Source organism: Culicoides brevitarsis, chromosome 2, assembly GCF_036172545.1.
Source record: "Culicoides brevitarsis isolate CSIRO-B50_1 chromosome 2, AGI_CSIRO_Cbre_v1, whole genome shotgun sequence".
In the NCBI taxonomy this organism is placed as follows: domain Eukaryota; kingdom Metazoa; phylum Arthropoda; class Insecta; order Diptera; family Ceratopogonidae; genus Culicoides; species Culicoides brevitarsis.
In genome coordinates, this window is record NC_087086.1 from 11,252,790 (window position 1) to 11,266,180 (window position 13,391).

The 13,391-nt window shown below is 26.5% G+C and overlaps 3 protein-coding genes across 3 annotated transcripts; 2 read left to right on the forward strand and 1 right to left on the reverse strand.

Moving 5' to 3' along the window:
• Window positions 1-253: 253 nt before the first annotated feature.
• On the forward strand, window positions 254-2,250 carry LOC134828501 (zinc finger protein 62-like). Its single transcript, XM_063841481.1, has 3 exons — window positions 254-403; window positions 459-1,552; window positions 2,109-2,250. The coding sequence occupies exons 1-3, from the start codon at window positions 254-256 to the stop codon at window positions 2,236-2,238; spliced, it is 1,374 nt and encodes a 457-aa protein (XP_063697551.1). The 3' UTR covers window positions 2,239-2,250.
• Window positions 2,251-6,331: 4,081 nt separating this feature from the next.
• LOC134828502 (zinc finger protein 813-like) lies at window positions 6,332-7,307 on the forward strand. The gene is made up of 2 exons (XM_063841482.1): window positions 6,332-6,520; window positions 6,633-7,307. Exons 1-2 carry the CDS (start codon window positions 6,332-6,334, stop codon window positions 7,305-7,307), a joined length of 864 nt encoding a protein of 287 aa, XP_063697552.1.
• Window positions 7,308-9,259: 1,952 nt separating this feature from the next.
• LOC134830617 (uncharacterized) lies at window positions 9,260-12,103 on the reverse strand. Its single transcript, XM_063844158.1, has 4 exons — window positions 11,952-12,103; window positions 10,638-11,885; window positions 9,664-10,071; window positions 9,260-9,599 (listed from the first exon to the last, which is right to left on the reverse strand). The coding sequence occupies exons 1-4, from the start codon at window positions 12,012-12,014 to the stop codon at window positions 9,423-9,425; spliced, it is 1,896 nt and encodes a 631-aa protein (XP_063700228.1). The 5' UTR covers window positions 12,015-12,103; the 3' UTR covers window positions 9,260-9,422.
• Window positions 12,104-13,391: the final 1,288 nt, after the last annotated feature.

Here is a 13,391-nt window from a genome sequence, read left to right on the forward strand (position 1 = left end):
TTATTTTAATTATTTTTAGGTACCTAGATATTTTTTATAAAAATAATAAATTTTATATTTTTTTTTAAATTTAACTTAAAATTTTAATTTTTAAACGCTTCATCACGCAATAAAGATTCATTCGTCATTCATTTAGAAATTTCTCTTAATTACTCATCCATGCATCCATGCGAACATATGGTTCTAAAAATACTTCTACGATCACAGATGTTCTTATAATTTCGTCAACGAATATCCAATTGAACACAAAGAAATGGAGGAGACAGCGGATTTGTGCTCAGACTTCATAATATTTACAAATTTTGCCGATATTTGCCGGCTTTGTGCCCTAAAATATGAAAAAATCGAAGGAATTATCAATGAAGAAATTGCTGAAAAAATAAGAAAATTATTTGGAATAACGGTAAGTAAAAAAATTTTCATTAAAAAATTAAAAATTTATTATTTTTTATTTACAGATAAATACTTACGAATCGCACAAAATATGTGAAATTTGTCAAGCGAGTCTTATTGCCTTCGAAAATTTCTACGATCGCGTAAAAGAGGGTCAAAAATTTTTCGAGCAAGAAATTTTATCGACTCAATTCCCATCGGATATCGTAAAATTAGACAACATTCAAGATGATTTCCCGATTTTTCTCGAAAATACTCCAGCTGAAGAACTGTTGGAATTGTCAAAAGACGATTTGATGAATTTATGTGAAGATCTTCATGAAGAAAAAAATACCGAAGACACCAAAATCTCGTTCGACATCGACTTTGATGACTCAAATGTGGCTCCTTCCAAAAGAACTGCCTACCGAAACTTGAAAAAAGACGCTCTAATCAACGAATTTTACGTTTTTATCTGTCCTTCGTGCGACATTTTAATTCCTACCTGGACCGATTATCGCGAGCACCTCATGCAAGATCACGCCATTCAGCGTCCCAAGTTGCGATGTTGCGACACGAGTTTGGAATGTGAGCGTTGGAGCTTATTAGGTCACTATTTGTTCCACAAATCGCCGGAAATGCTGCAATGCAAAAAGTGCGGGAAGCAATTTAACAGTATTCGACCTCTGAGGAAGCATTACAAAGAGACACACAATAAAATATCTAAATCTGAAGAAAAAAAATTTGAATGCGATTTATGCGGAACTTTCGTTTCGACGCGGAGCTCCATGATTTATCACATGAAACGACGACATTTGCCTTCAAAAGCAGAAGATGAACAGATTTTGTGTAGTTTTTGTGCGAAATCGTTCAAAACGAAGGAACAATTTAATCAACATTATCGGTATTATCACGAAGAAACGACGGAAAAATGTCCGCATTGCGGAATTGTGAAGAAATTGGAACATTTGCGGATGCATATTAAACGGGTGCATCGTGAAAATCGCGTAAAATGTGAATTTTGTGAAAAGGAATTTTTGAATAAAATAAAGTTGAAAGGACATCAAGTTCAAGTGCATGTCGAGCCGAAATTCGAATGCGATATTTGCTTGAAAAAGTTTAAGACAAAAGCCAAAATGAGCGATCACAGAGCTACACATTTTAATATTTTGAGATTCAAGTAAGTTTTAATCATTTAAAATTATTTTTATTCAAATTATCATTAAAAATTAATAATTTAAATTTAATAATTTGAAAAAAAAATATTATTTAAATTAATTTTTTTTTATAGAATTATTGAATTTTTTTTTCGGAAAAATATTTTTTATTTAATTAATATTTTTTTAAATTTTAAATTTTGTTTTAAGTAATACAAATTGAATTTAATTAGTTAAAAAAAAATAAAAAATTAATTAAATTTAATTTTTTATAAAACTTTTATTTATTAAAAATTGAAGTATAAAAATAAATTAAATTTACTGAAACTAATTTATGTTACACGAGAATATTGATTCTTTCTTAATTTTTGTTTCAAAATTAAATTTATTTAATAAAATTAAAATTAAATTAATCTTTGTAAGCTCATAAGTAAAGTTTATTAATTGAATTAAAAATTTGAGTTTTTTTTTTATTTTTTTTTATTAAATTTTTTTTAAATTTGATAAAATTATTTTTATTTATTTATTTAAATATTTTATTTTTTTAATTAATTTATTATTTAAAATTCATTTTTTTAGATGTGACTTATGTGACCACATGAACAACGATTATGGCAACATGACGAAACACAGGAAATCCAAACATCGAGATGTGCCATATTTACCTCGAGGAACCGCTAGAAAAGTTTTTGAAATAGGAAGACAATAAATCCTCAATAAAAATCCCAAAAAATAAAATAATTAATAAATTAAATAAACAATTAATAATTAAATAAAAAATTCGTGAAAACTCGACTTTTAATGGGTTTTTATTGAGAAAAATTTATTTCCTTTGAATTTAGAACGAAGAAAAACGAGTTAATTAAAAAAATAAAAGATTTAAGCAAAAAATCGATAAATACTCTCCTTCAACATATCACGCATCTCATAAATTATGATTACATACAAAGTAATTGAAACTCTTTTTTTTTGTAAATTACTTATAAATGCACAAAAAATGAGAATAAATGAAAAATTTTATAACATTTACATTTCAACACAAAAAAGAGAATAATAGTGAAAATAAAAAACACAACATAATCATAATAATAACACATTCCACTAATTGACTGCAGTTACAAGACGGTTATATCTTCCTTTATATGTCCAATCATGATCATAACATAACGACAAAAGAATATAAATGACTACGGTAGGATGGAAAGGTAAAAAAATTTGAAGGATGGTTACCTGTTAACTTTGTTCTACCCAACGAAACTTTAAATTTTTTTTAAAATTATAAATTTTTATTTTAAATTTTATAAAAATAAATTAAAAATTAAAAAAAAAAAATAAATTTAAAAAAATAAATTAAAAAAAAATTAATAAATAATAAAATTTAAATTAATAAAAATTAAAAACTTTAAAAAATAATTATATTTAATAATATTTAGGAGTAAAAAAATTCAATGGGTAAAACTAGGTCTACGGGTAACGCTAAGTAATTTTTTTTTTGAATTTTCCTTATTTTTTTTTCTTAAATTTTTCCAGAGAACCGTGTTTGTTCTGATATTAGTTTCATTCATTCAGCAAAAAAACGTATTTATTGAAACAGAACATCATAACGAATGCGAAAATAAGGCACAAAAGAAGCACGAATAAAAACAAATTAAAAATCGAACAAGTAATTTTCTGTAAAATGGTTAAATAGTCATATCAAACGAAGGTAATCGTCCACGCTCGTAAAGTAAATTTTTATGAAGTGTCTTCAAAATTGGCTTAAAAATTAATTTTTTAATGAGTTCAACAGGAAAAGGGAAATTGATCCACTTTTCGATAACGGCAAAAATTCTGAAGACTGTGACACACGATAATTCGTTTAAATAAAAATTTTCCTCCATTCCATGAAAAGAAACCTTTGAGATACATTTTTGGGAGAATTCTTTTCAAACACACAAAAAACATGAAAAAATATGAAACCGTGCAAAAATGCTACTAAATAATTTTATGATTGCATCTTTATTTGGCAATCAAGCAAAATGATATACTCCCGAAAAAAAAAACATTTTTTTTTTCAACATAACTCGTCATTTTTGTTTCTTCAACTCATCAGTTCCGTCCTACTGCCTGTATTATTTTCAATTATAAGTTTTGAGGCGTTTTACCTGACTAGTTGTGTGTTTCTCATGTTTAACCGATAAAAATTCGATTTATCAATAAATTGGATATTTTTTATTTGGCGCCGTGTGTCCATAGCGCGATCGTTGCTTGAACGTTCAATTTATTTTTATTTACTTTATTGCTTGTCCGGTTAATAATAACACAAAAGCGGGGGTTGTTCACGCAAAAATAAGCACTTCCGTTTTGTTAAATGGAGCATTTTTTTGTTCAAAAGATGCTTTAAAAAAATTTTCATCACAGCATCTCTGAACAACTCCTAAATAATCATATTTTGATTAATAGTTGTTCCTGCTGTGTAACTTTAATTAAGAAAAAAGGAGTATATTATGCGTGTGTGTAGGCAAACTAAGAAAAAAAAATATTAATGAGAACAAGAAAAATGATGAAATGGAAAGACGAAGACGACGAACCTCCGCTACAGATATTTTTATATATTGATCGCTTTTTTGTATGCGAGTTTGTATTGTGACTGAAGAACCGCGCGCATTTATTAATGATTAAATAATGAAAAAACAAAAATGATGATTTTTAAATGGGATTTTTATACAATATATTTCTATATGTAGAATGTTAATAGTATTAAAATAATAATAATAAAAATCACTATCTCTCTCTCTTTCTTTCTATACGCGATGAGGTACGAGTGCGTGTGACTCGAGCGGCGATCAGGTAAATTGAAATTATATCTCGCGCCTGGTCGTATGATTAGGCAGGGATAATTCAAAAATTTAAGAAAAAATAATTAAATTTCTAATTTATTTTAATATTATTATTTAATTTATTTATAATTTAAATTTAAAAAAAATAATTTAAATTTTCATATAAATTTAACAAAAAAAAAAAAAATGTTAAAATCCCATAAGTTTTTTCTTTCATTTTTATTTTTATAAAAATTTTCAAAATTTATTTTCTTACATTTATTAGAATTTTCATTTAAAAACAATATTAATATTTTTTTTTCAAACATAGATTGGCACGTTCTCTAGCTTTAGGATGAAGAAGCATACCGAAGAAGAGCATCTTAAATGTCCTAACTCAACGTTACTAAAAAACTAAACAAGTCTTATCTATAAACAACTCAAGCTTAATTCCTTTTTGGCATAAATTTTTGTTTTATCATTGGCCAAAATTCGAAAAAATAAATGCTTTCGTCAAATCAGAGGAAATAAATTCGATCTAACGCCCAAGAAACATAGTACTTAAGTTAATAATTCTTGACCAAAATGTGTAGGAGCATCGCCTTGTTAAAAAATCCTAGAATGAAAAATTTTGTCTGTTCAAACTTAGGAAGATTTTGTCCTTTGATAGGTTCAAATAATTTTAGCAATATTATGTCCTTCAAGAAAAAAGGTTCCTATAGAACCATAGAATTTTATATAATAGAACTTTCATTTTTCGAATTTCTATAAACCATAAATTGAAACTTTTCCTTAATATTTTTATCCATTATTTTTTTCTTTTTATCTCATCTGAAAGTAAATAATAGTGTAGGTACTTATTAAAAAATTAGGTTAAAAATATTAATTTTATTTATTAAAAATTTATTAATTCAATTTAATTAAAAGCTTTTTAATTTAATATGAAAAATATTCCGTTTTATTAATTAAATTTTAAACTCAAAATTTTTTTGTTTTGTCCAAAATTTTTCAAAAGCCGAAAAAATGGGGCAAAATAAAAAATTTTGAAATATTTTTTTCATAAAAATTCCAATTTTTTTTTTTATGATTTTTCATTAGAAGAATTTTAATGAAAATTTTTAAAAAATTGTTTTGACTTTTTTATTTATTGATTCAATTTTGATAATTAAAAATTTATTTTTAAAAATTTTTTAAAAATTTTTTTTTAAAAAAGTTTTTAAAATTTTTTTAATTTTTTTTTAAAAAATTAAATCAAAATTTTTTTGAATTACTCTGAAAAATTTTTAATAAAATTTTTACTACATTAAATATTTTTTAAATGATTTTATGTTGAAATATTTTTTAAAACAAGAATTTGAACTTAAATTTTTTGAATTTTTTAAAAAAAAAATTAAATCGGTAAAAATAGTTGAAAAATTTTAAAAATTTTTAATTTAAATTTCCCCAATTAATTTTTAAAAAATTATTTCAAAAAATTATAAAATAATTAATTTCTTTTCTATAAAAATTATTTTAAATTTTATTTATAAAAAATACGCTATGCATACCTGCCTACTCACAGGAAAAAAATGAAACAAAAATGATGAAACAAATAACTGCCGAAGAACAAGAACATCATCAAAAACTATTTCAGTCATGTTTTGTCTGTTGCCGGTATCAAACGTAAAAATATTTTGATCGGTGTGTCGTTCCTGCGTCGTGTTTCGCGATTAATATTTAATACAATAATTTATTTCCTCTACAAATATTTACTCAAGAGCCCGACACACGCAATGCAGTTGATGGATCTGAAATAAAAAAAAAAGTTTAACATCTAAATCAGAACAAAAACCAATCAAAAAGGAATAAATAATAATTTTCCTGTGAAACGATTACGATTGTCTTTCTCCATAAATTTATTCGTGCAATTACATAAATTGTTGTGATTGTTTTGTGTTCAGATATCAATCTCTCATCATTACCACCGCAATTGATCTCTTGAGCTAATCGTGCGCGCGCCACACAATGACGACTTCAATTGAAACCACGAACATCAAAAAATTGTGTAGAGTTTGTTTGTTTAACGAAAATTACTCGAACAACAATAATGACGAGCAGCAGCAGCGTGATGAAGCGTGCAACGACAACCCAAAAATGTTCTCGATCCATAAGACAATGATAGGCAAATATTTGGTCCGAGAATTAATTTCGAATGTAACAAAAATAAAGGTAAAAAAAATTATCTCTTAAATGAAGCTTGAAATTAAAAATTTTTTTTTTAAATTCAAAAACGCACCTGTTTGCCTCTTTAATGGACTTTCCGCAGATAACGCAAGGCGATGGCTATCCCGAAAATGTGTGTGAAACATGCTTAGAAAAGTTACGTGTCGCCAATTTCATTCAAATGCAATGCATGACGACACATTCGCTGCTTCGTGAAACGCTCCGACCAAAGATTTCTGGCTTACCCTCAAACGCCAAGACCTTCAAGTGCGCCCATTGCAATGCCGTCTTCGCCAAACGCATGAATTTGCTCAATCACATCAAATCGCACGTCCAGCGGAAATTCACGTGTCACTTTTGTGGGCTGCAATTCATCCGGAGCGACCATCTCAAGTGTCATCAAGACGTGAAACATGCGGAAATTGTAAATAAAAATTTTCGTTGCGATTTGTGCCCGTTCGAGTCGTATCTCAAGCAGAATTTGAGGGTTCACATGCGGGTGCACTTGACAAATAAGAAACTTTTTCAGTGCGGATACTGCGAGAAAAGTTACTCGTACCATTGTGATCTCAAGCGACATGTGATGCAACACGAGAATAATTCGCCGTATCGGTGTGAGGCGTGCGACAAGAGTTTTTACAGCAAATCAAACCTAAAAGTGCATCAAAGAATCCATTTGGGCATCAAACAGTACAAATGTCGCGAGTGTAAGCAACAATTCTCGCAAAATGTTTGCTTAGTTAATCATGTTAGAGCGTTGCATAGTAAAAAGGGATAAAATAAAAAAAAATGGAAATTAAAAAAAAAATATTTTTTTTTAATTCAGGCAAGTGAAATTTTGAAAAATATTTTATCTCTTTTCGAATTTTTCAAAAAACAAAAATTATAAAATTTTATTTTCAATTCCAATTAAATTTTTATTTTATTTATTTATTTTTTTTTAATTTAAGATTTTTATCTATATATAATTATCAAAAATATCTTTATGGTTTAAAAAGTTCAATTTTAATTAATATAATAATGCAGAATTTTTAAATTGTTCCTAAAATTATTAAATAAAAAGATTTTTTTCTTCTATAAAAAATTTTTTATTTATTTTAAAAAATATTTTAATTAAAAAAAGTTTTTTACGGTTATGGTTTAAAAACTATTCAAAGTTATTTAAAAATTTTTTATCTAATCTCTAAGGGGTAGTTTCAATTTTTAATTAAAAAAAAAATCGCACAATTGCAAAATTTTATAAATTGAGATTTTGTAAAATTATTTTTTTTCAAGTTGACTTTTTATTAAAAAATTTATTTCTTTTATTTGAAGTATATTTTAATGATTTTTCCTTTTCGTTTTCTTTCGTTAAAACTGGTATTTTTTTATTTTAAAATTTAATTTTATATTTTCTCATTTTTATTTTTCAAAAATGTCAGTTTATTTTTTTTTTATTATTTTCACAGTTAAAAAATTGATCAAAATTATTTTTTATAAAAATTCTCTTCAAGAAAACATTTTTAAAAAATTATATTAAATGCAAAATGAAATTTTATTAATTAAATCTTTATTTTTTTTGCTTTCGCATTTTTTTTGGTTTTTAATTATAATATTTTAAAATTATTTTTTGTAGCAACTTTCTAATAAGTAAATAAAATTTTGTACAAAAATAATAATTTTTTGTATTGAAAATTGTCGAATACGAAAGAAAAAAACAAATAGAAAAACTTTAACATTTTTAGATATTTTTTCAAAATGTATGAGTACAAGATAAAATATTTTTTCAACTTTGACTTTTTACTTTACTTTTTTTCAACATCTACGGTAGCAGCAATTACAAAAGAACACCTTTGAACAAAATACCCGAAATAATTGCTTTTTCTGCCTAAATATCTAATACCCATCCGACAGGTATATCTATTTCCAGTTTAAATATTTTTACTTAAAATATCTCCGTACAAAATCAGATAATTGTTCAAAAAAAAAAAACATCTGAAACTAAATGCTGCTTAACCACTAATAAACAACAAAATTACTCATTTGTCGTACCTAAATATAATTGTTCACAAAAAAAAAACAAAACGACAAATCGTTAACCATGTAATTTAGAAGGTAAATTCTTTTCTTATCTCTAATCTTCTAATGCTCTTCCGACGAGAATTCTTTTGTTCAAAAAAAGTAGGAGTTTTGTTGTTGGAATTATCAGTTGACTTTTTTTATGGAAAAAAAAAAACAAATTTAGGTGAATGAGGTTTTAAATACTAAGCTGGAGTTAATGGGTTAAATTAGGCGTGAAAACATTTGTTTTTGTAATTTTGAATGCGCTTCGAACTAATAGTAATTTAATAGTTTTTTTTTGTGTTTTAATTTTTTATTTAATAGTTTTTTTTATTTTTAATTTTTTTATGAAGAAGAAAAAATTATTGAAAATTGTAAAATTTCAATGAATTTTAATTTTTTTGTCAATTTTGTTCTAAAATTTTCAAGATTTAATTTTTTATGAGCTTTTTTAAGGTGGATAAAATCAATAAATATCCTAAATTTAATTTAATAAAATTAATTAAAATCTTAAAATTGGGTTTTCAAATTTTTTAAATATAAATTTAAATGATTTTTGAATAAAATTTTACATTTTACTTTGAATTTCATTTATATATGAATTAAATTCAATTTTTCAATTAAAAAATAAGCGCTTTTAAAGAAAAAATTTTATTCAATAATAATATTTATTACATAAATATATGATTTTTTTCGAAATGTCGACAAAATAATTATTTCACGAGTTATTTCCCTTCTTTTCATCACGATTTGTAATGTATATATCAAAAATTACAATTCTTGGTAAGTACATCAAGAAAATTTGTAATATTAATAACAAAAAAATTAGATATGAAAAAAATCTGTCTAAATTTTAAGCTATGGCACATTCGTTAGGAAAATCGGAGTCATCTGAATCATCACTTTCAGTATCTTCTACTTCATGATGAAATTCATTTTCGTGTGATTGTCTCATAATTGTATTGAATAAGGATGCGCTGTTGTAAGATAAACGTCTTTTCTTTGAAGTTTTGTTTGACGATGGAATTTTCTACACAAAATGAAAAATAAAACAAAATTTCGTTGAAAATAAAACATTCCAGTCAGCAACTTACGCGTTTTAACTGTTTTTCATCGTAAACCTGGCTATTCATCTCCAAATACAACTCCTTCTCATAATACTCGGAACGCGTAAAAAACCTTGCATCTTCCATATAATGTCCTAATACGATGAAATTTAACGATGGAATGCTTTCGAAAAGTGAGCATTCTTCCGAGAACGTCAATTTTGGTTGATCCAGCGAAACGCAAAAATATTTCAAAAATCGACCATTGTCCTTTGTAACTTTCAAAGTTTCGTCATCCAGCGGTAAACATAGTGACAAACCGAGTGTCTTCAAACGCGACCAACCTCGCAGCATTTCTTGAATCATTGATGGGCTTATTGTGGCAGCTTGTGATGTGAAATTCGAGATATTTGGACATTTTTGCAATAGATTTTTGATTCCATTCATTTGGAAGTTCTGAAAAAAATTAAAAATTTCAACAAAAATCGTAATTTTTAATTATTTTTAGTTGTTTAAATTTTTTTTTCTAATTATTATGTATTTAATTTAATTTTTTTTCAAAAAATTAAATCGCTTCAAATTCAACTTTTTTTTTCTCAATACCCAATTTTTAGGTAAAAAAAAACAGTAGGCGAGACTGATCAATTTTAAAATCATTTCTAAATATTTTTTTTTTTAATTAAATTTTAAAATTAAAAAAAATTAATTTAAATAAAATAAAACAAATTTTTGTTAATATTTTTTTTTAAATTAAAATTTTTAAATAAATTAAAATAAAATTTAAATTTTTTTTAAATCATTATATTTTTTTTTTTATTTAATTTACATGGGGACAAATAGTATTAAAATTAAATATTTAAAAAAATTTCTCCAAAATTCACAATTATAAAGCATAAAAAAATTTTTATTAAAAATTTAAATTTTTTCATCAAAAAATCTTTTTAGATTTTTATTACTGATTTTTTTTTTTAAATTAAAAAATTGAAATAAATTTCAACCAAAAGTAAAAAATAAATACTCACCCCATTTTGAAGTAAACAAAGAGTGTCCAAGTTTGGTAAGTTCGAAAACCTCATGAGATCATCGTTGTGGAGTCCAACAGCGACATCATCTCTAGATTCATTAATTTGCAAACACCGTAAATTCCTCAAATGTTCCAGCGAATGTTCAACATACTCAGCAGAATCAAAAAAGTTTCCTGGAATGGGACCTTCTAGCTCAAGCATCTCCAACTTTGGCATATTTGCGAAAATTACACGAGCTTGTGCATCCGACAACGTTCCTTTGAACTCAAAATGAGTCAAATTCGGCAACGATCCGAACAATTTCGATGTGCAAGTGTCACAAATCAGTCCAGGATTCACGTTCATTTTGAATTTTTTGACGCGCGAAAGGTCTGGCAACGCTTGTTCGTGATCTAAGATGCAATCTGTTGCTATTTCTCGGTAGATTTTGAGATCAATTGACTCTAAATTGGGAAATTTCGCTAACGAATCGAATGGAATGCGAGTGAGGTAATTTAAAGTCAAGCCAGTGATGCATTTTGGTTCGACGATCGCGTGATCAAGGACGTTGCATTTGGTTTCATACGATTGAAGAGTATAAATTCCTCCCAGTTCGTGAATTATTTTGAACATTTCGTCGGAAAACTTTTGATTTTTGTAGGAAAATTCCTTCAAGAAGAAGCAAACGTACGAAATACTCGAGAAAATCAATTTCTTTAATCCAGTTGCTCCCTTTTTGATCTTTACCATGTCAACGTAATCAGTTTGGAGATTGTCATGGCTGAAAATGAAGTTTGAAACGACAACTTCTTCCAACGACTTTGGAAAATATTGCAAATCTGCGAGAATTTTGCTGCTACCAACGACTAATTTTCGCAAATTGGGAAAATTTTTGAGGATATTTTGCCGAATTTTCGTCTCCGAGATCGATGTTTCCTTCGCCATCAACAAGGGCTTCATGAAATTCGGATAGATTTGCAACTCTAAGATTTCTCGCCCGAGTCGCATGAAAAAATTCTTCGCAAATGGCAGACTTTTGAAATTCACGACGTTCAAGTTCAACTTTTCGAATTTTCTGATAGTCCGCGATCCAGCTGAAAAGATTTTTCCGATGCCGCAATGCGATGCCAAGTAAACCTCGGTCATGTTCAGCTCGAAACAATGCTTGAATTTCGGGCGGAGAGTCACATGGAAGAAAGTCGTGCAGCATTCGGAACATCTGCGAATGCTCCAAGGATCCAAATAATCAAAAATTTCCAGCAACATCTGGAAAAAATAAAAAAAAATCAACATGGCGGAGTTTGAAGAAAATCTTAAAATGTGAATTTTTACCTCAATTGGGAGTTTTTCGATCAACGATCGATTCTGGAATCTCGTCTGGGATCTGGTGTTCATGATGAAAGCGAGTCCGGCACGTTTTTACAGGATTTCACGCACAAAAATCACAGAAAAACATCGACTTGCTATTTGATGGATCGGTTGCTTTGTTGATATCGATTCGACTGATCATTTTTGTACGTCTCAAATCTGAATTCGACTCGACAAATTTGGCGAAATAAACGAGGGGGAATTGTAGGGGGGTCAAACTTAAAATTAAAATTTAAAAAAAAAATCAATTAATTATTAATTTTTATTTAGGCCGCTCCAAATTTTTTTCTATGTTTTTGTCCCCTGCCCCATTTCAAAAGCCGAAAATCCAATGGGGCAAAATAAAAAAAAAAGTTATAAATTTCATCAAAATTGACCATTTTTTGGTCCTTTTCCTTACTTTTTCAAGGAATTTTCAAATTTTTTTTTTTTATATTTCCAATTTAATTTTAAAAAGTGTTGAAAATCGAAATTTTACATGAATTTTCTTCTATAAAAATATTTCCTAAAAATTATTTTTCAAAAATTTTTGACGGTTATTTTTATGAATTTTTTTTTGTTAAAATTTTTAACTTGAATTACTTTCAGATCAATTTTAAATCATCAAATCTCAATGTAGATACCATAAAAACATCTAAAATATTCATGAATGACCAAAATTTGTTAAAATTTTGGCATTTTATATGAAACAGTATTTCAAAACTTTTTTTTTTATTTTGCCCCCCCATTTTGAAAAAAAAATGTTTTGGGAAAAAATTTGGAACGGCCTTAATAATCTTTAATAAATTATTTAAATAAGTTAAAAAAATTAAATTAAATTGATCAATTTTTATTTGTCTTTAAAATTTTTTTTTCGTATATTTTATTACCGAATATTCGAAAAAGAAGAAAAACGGTCAAGAGATTTTTCAAGTCAAGTTTTAATCAACTTTTGATGGGTTTTAAAGCTAAAAGTTAATAAATATTCATTCTAAAGTTGATTTTCATTGATATCTGATCGATTTTTGATCAAATAAAAAAAAGTACGATTTTATCATATGAGGAGCAAAAATCGTACTTTTTTTCTCAAGTCAATTTTCAACCAACTTTTGATGGGTTTCAAAGCTAAAAGTTAATAAATATTCATTCTAAAGTTGATTTTCATTGATATCTGATCGATTTTTGATCAAATAAAAAAAAGTACGATTTTATCATATGAGGAGCAAAAGTTAAATCGTATTTTCTTGATATCTGATCGATTTTTGATCAAATTGACGATTTTATGATGAGGAGCAAAAATCGTAAGTCAATTTTCAACCAACTTTTGATGGGTTTCAAAGCTAAAAGTTAATAAATATTCATTTTTAAGTTGATTTCCATCAAAATCTCCTTGATTTTTGAAGAAATAAAAAATATTTTTTTTGG

Bases quoted from the DNA above. Each gene is read 5' to 3' on its own strand.
- LOC134830617 (XM_063844158.1), bottom strand. From the start codon at position 12,014: ATGAACACCAGATCCCAGACGAGATTCCAGAATCGATCGTTGATCGAA. The intron at 11,886-11,951 runs GTAAAAATTCAC...TATTTTTTCCAG, and splicing joins TCGAAAAACTCCCAATTGAG to ATGTTGCTGGAAATTTTTGA. The intron at 9,600-9,663 runs GTAAGTTGCTGA...CATTTTGTGTAG, and splicing joins ATGAAAAACAGTTAAAACGC to AAAATTCCATCGTCAAACAA.
- LOC134828502 (XM_063841482.1), top strand. From the start codon at position 6,332: ATGACGACTTCAATTGAAACCACGAACATCAAAAAATTGTGTAGAGTT. The intron at 6,521-6,632 runs GTAACAAAAATA...GACTTTCCGCAG, and splicing joins TCCGAGAATTAATTTCGAAT to ATAACGCAAGGCGATGGCTA.
- LOC134828501 (XM_063841481.1), top strand. From the start codon at position 254: ATGGAGGAGACAGCGGATTTGTGCTCAGACTTCATAATATTTACAAAT. The intron at 404-458 runs GTAAGTAAAAAA...TTTTATTTACAG, and splicing joins GAAAATTATTTGGAATAACG to ATAAATACTTACGAATCGCA. The intron at 1,553-2,108 runs GTAAGTTTTAAT...TCATTTTTTTAG, and splicing joins TTTAATATTTTGAGATTCAA to ATGTGACTTATGTGACCACA.